The following is a 4,575-nucleotide window of genomic DNA, read 5'->3' as shown; positions in this document are numbered from 1 at the left end:
TTATTTGAAAATGAACGATTCATAAATGAATAATATAGATTTTTATTATAATGACACAGACATTAAAATATATTTGAAATAACACAAAGAAATATTTTTTAATTGTTATTTAATAATAATAATAAACAAAATAATATAATTAAGTCGAAAAAAACTAAAAGTTTAAGCACAAAAAGTGATCACACGAATGCACTAAAAACAAACAAAAATCGATAAAGTCTGTGTTTTATCATAATGATAAGGATTTGTACATTATTTTTTGACAATTGAGAACAATGATAACTTAAGCGCTTTTTAAAAGATATTAACATATAAAATATGAAATATTGATGAAAATTGTTATTTATAACAGTGAATTATTTCATGAATATGAAGTTTAATCACAAAGATATTATTTTAATTGATTACTCAAACAATGTTATTATGGGCAATATCAATAGACTTTTTAACACGATAACAACTCTATCATAATGTTTTTAACAAAAAAATTAAACCAATTACCAAAATAATGTTCATTTGTAAACAATTATAAATAAAATATACAATGAAAAATGATTATGTTATAAAAAAAATAATAATTTAAATTTACTCAACTATACAAAATTTTCTATTTATCACAACTATTTCACGTATTTAGTCATTGATAAACTGTTGTTCACAAGTCTGTACCGCCTTATTTTTAGAACTCCATAAAGTTTTGTTTTTTATTTTTTATTTTTTCTAAAAAACAAAAAAACAAAAAATCGAAAGTACAGACTTAATTTTGAAAAAATACCAATATTGTTCAATTATTTTACACGACATCGGGAAATTGTCGGAATATTAGACAGCCTTTTTCAAAAATAACGATCCCGTTATTTGATTTGACACAACTCAATATCTCGCAACACAAACTCTACGTTGTAGGTCAAATCATACAACAATAAACACATTGGTAAATTGTGATGTTGTTGTTAATGTAATTTTGTAACTAAATAACATTTCGTTAATTTTTCATTTTGATTTAAAACAAAAATGTAATTTTATTCTTTAAACAAAAGAAAATGAAATAAATCGTTTTAAAAACACTAAAACAAAAATAAAGATAATATTTCATAATACTGACTGTTGATTGATATTATTGTTGTGACAACACTATTAAGCACACTATCATTTGAACAATGTTTGTGCTCTTGCCTTTTTTGTCTTGACAAAAGAAAATGAAATAATGAGTTTAAACAAAAAAAAATGAGCAAACTATTAATAATTTTGGGTTTTGATATTCTTGTTATTGTTGTGACAACACCATCAGTGTATTAATATTATGCGATACTTTCTTGCGTGTTATTTTTTTATTTATTATAAAGGAAAGCTTGACTTTGAAAACTTTTGTCATTTATTTTATCAGCTTTTTATAATAAAATGCACTTTTGGGATCAGTTACGTGTATTTCAGAAACAAAAATCCCTTTATTTTAAATTTTATATAAAATTTTTATCCGTTTGAAATTTATTCATATAAAAAACTATAAAACAGACTTTTGGAAAACAATTTATATTAATTTTATTTTTTTAAATGATTTTCAATTGTATTTCAATAATAAATGAATTATATCAACAAAATTGTCATTGAAAATGAAAAAAACAAAATGAATGACACATCTAAATTTTCTATATTATAGAAGTGGAGGTAGTTTAGTTGGTAAAACGTTTTATTTAACAAAAATCTTTCTGATTTATGTTATAAGTCAAAATACAAAAAGTAGTGGGTTCAATTCCCACCTTCCACGTTTTTATTTTTTTTCACTTACACAACAATATTTTATATCAAAATCGTGAAATTATTTGGTTTATAAAACATGAAAATCAAATTCATACTTAAATATTTTACAAAAATCCAAAATACAATCAATAACATAACAGTTTACAAAATTAGAATAAATGTATTATTAGAATTCATTGGTTTTTAAGATAATATTAAATAACAAAACTGGTTTTCCACATTTTAATGAAATTAAACTATAAAACCATTTGAATTATTATGAAAACACATGAAAATAATCAAAAAAACAAGAAACAGATCAACTTCAATTAAAATATTTTAAATTTTTATTAAATTGACATTTGTATTTTTTGTGATGATTGAAAAACAAAAAATAAAAACAAAACAGAATAACAAAAATAATAACACATTTTGTTTATAAAACAGGACTTACTGTATTAAAATTTAGTTCTGAAATGTAAATATGGACTATTTTTAATTTCTATTTGTCATTAGTTGTATATAACATTTCAAAAACATCTCAAAAATATCATGTTCAATAAATTCTTAATACTGTGTTTCTGCTTATGCTTTATGACCACATTCGCCAACTGGGAAACAAATCTTCCCGTACCACATTCCGAGTATTTCCTTTACGAATGTACAAATCAATCAATATACTTCACGATACCAATTAACGGCACGACTGACGAGTGCACGCAAACCCCATATGGCGTTTTTAACACAACCGATTACGCCACAGATCTCAATATTCGTAAAGTGGAACTGACTAACATGAAATTTATATTTACTACGTTTAAAACGATCATAGCGGAATATTCGACAATTGCAAATTCCGTCTTTGGATATGACGTCGTTGACAAGTTTTATTCATACCAAACGACATTCAAGAATTGCAACTTCACTTTATTGAAATTGGATGTAAGATCACAGTCACAATTTTATGGAACTGATTTGTATATGACTGTGTTCAATACCACACAAATGTTGAATTTGAACCCTTTAAAGTTATATATTAATTGGTGCACTATTAGAAATTCGACACTGGAAACCATCAATGTGGTTCAAAACACACAAAAAGTTGTGGGTACAACACACTAATAAAAACGATTTATACACACACACTGTCAACTATTTGACTTTAGATCACAACACAGTTTCTAATAGCATTTTTAAGAGTATTACTGGCTATAGCTACATTTCAAATAAAACACGTTACGATAATGTTCTATTTGAAAATATCAATTTCATGTTCTTTTCGTTTGAAAATGATTATTTTACAGGTGTGACCGTAAGTTCAGCAAAAATCAGTTATGGCTCTTTCAACTTGACTCATTTTGGTAAAATTACATTTGAAAACACAACTTTTGAAAACACCAACTTTATATTAAATAAAAGTGGCGTGATTGTATTCAAGAAGTGCAATTTTAAAAAGACTCAGATCAATGGGAAAGTGATGAGTAACACTTCGATTGATTGCATTTTTGAGAACATGAATACTAATTGCACAGAACCTATTAAACCAGTGCAAGAAAGCAGTGATACTTCGTATAGTGAAAATGGTAAAGTTAAAGTGGACGATTTGGGAACGTACAGTAACAATGTCAAAATGTATGCCATATTTGCATATGTTATACTTTACACACTGTTTTGTTGTGTTGCAATGATTATTGCCATTGTTGTGATTGCACAAAAATTACGAAGGGGACAAAGGAACTAACAATTAAACACTATTTGGTGTTTTGTGTTTTTTTTATCATTTAAATTTTAATTAAAAATTTCATATAAAGAGCAGCATAAAACTGTCGTACAGCAGAAAATAGTCGTACACATTGTTTTATAATATTTTTCTGTATTAAGTCGGGTTTTTATTATTTCAAAACCCAATTATTTTCTTGATTGTTTAGTCAAATTTTATATGTGAAAAAAATATTCATGATTTATTGGTTTGTTTGATACTAAAATCATAAGTGTAAGACTATTTTCTGTTGGTATTTAATAACAGTAAACTATTTCACTCAGATACATTTCAATTATTTAGACAAATATTTTGTTTAATTTATTAATAAATGGTTATTGACAATATTATTGACTTTTATGACAAATTGACAACATGTTTTTTACTTGAATAATGTTGAACGAATCACTGAAATGTTGTTTTAATGGTAATTAAATTATATCAACAAAATTACATTGAAAATGAAAATAGAACAAATATGAATGACACGTCTAAAATTTCTATATTATAGAAGTGGAGGTAGTTTAGTTGGTAAAACGTTTTATTTAACAATAATCTTTCTAGATTTATGTTATAAGTCAAAATACAAAAAAGTCGTGGGTTCAACTCCCACCTTCCACGTTTTTATTTTTATTTTTTATTTTTATTTTTTTAATAAATCAAAATAAAAACCAAAAAAAATAAGTCCAAAAATATTTTTATGTTAAGAGAAAGGACGGACATGGTGACGAAGGACGGGAATATAGGCCGAAGGACGTCCTTTGTGGTTTAGGGACGTCCTCCCACTATAAAGAACGTCCTTCCTGTGTATAGGATGTCATTTCTATTATTTTCGTGTCCGCGGCATTTTTAAAACTATATAATGAGTTATAATATTACTATGAATTTACTATTATAAAATATAATTATTTCCAAATTTAAATTAAATCAAAGACAAATTTTAAAGAACAAGTAATTTCGTTATAAATTAATGGTTTTTATAAAAAATGCAAATTTAATTAGTTTTTCAAAGAAAACTCAATGGTAAAATGAAAAAAAAATGATAAATTTTTATAAACAATAATATATAACGAAAT

At 24.9% G+C, this 4,575-nt stretch overlaps 2 protein-coding genes across 2 annotated transcripts; one reads left to right on the top strand and one right to left on the bottom strand.

Moving 5' to 3' along the window:
- Nucleotides 1-204: 204 nt before the first annotated feature.
- Nucleotides 205-311, bottom strand: EIN_384040 (Hypothetical protein; the record flags this gene model as incomplete). The annotated part of the gene is made up of 1 exon (XM_004254423.1): nucleotides 205-311. A coding segment is annotated over one exon (107 nt), but the record flags the coding sequence as incomplete, so codon positions are not given.
- A 2,023-nt stretch (nucleotides 312-2,334) lies between these two features.
- Nucleotides 2,335-2,862, top strand: EIN_384030 (hypothetical protein; the record flags this gene model as incomplete). The annotated part of the gene is made up of 1 exon (XM_004254422.1): nucleotides 2,335-2,862. One exon carries the CDS (start codon nucleotides 2,335-2,337, stop codon nucleotides 2,860-2,862), a length of 528 nt encoding a protein of 175 aa, XP_004254470.1.
- Between the last annotated feature and the right edge of the window lie 1,713 nt (nucleotides 2,863-4,575).

The sequence above is a fragment of the Entamoeba invadens genome (genome assembly GCF_000330505.1).
Source record: "Entamoeba invadens IP1 unplaced genomic scaffold scaff_1105074725743, whole genome shotgun sequence".
Lineage (NCBI taxonomy): Eukaryota > Evosea > Mastigamoebida > Endamoebidae > Entamoeba > Entamoeba invadens.
The sequence above is the reverse complement of the archived record's forward strand: the minus strand, read 5'-3'. Positions and strand labels throughout refer to the sequence as shown.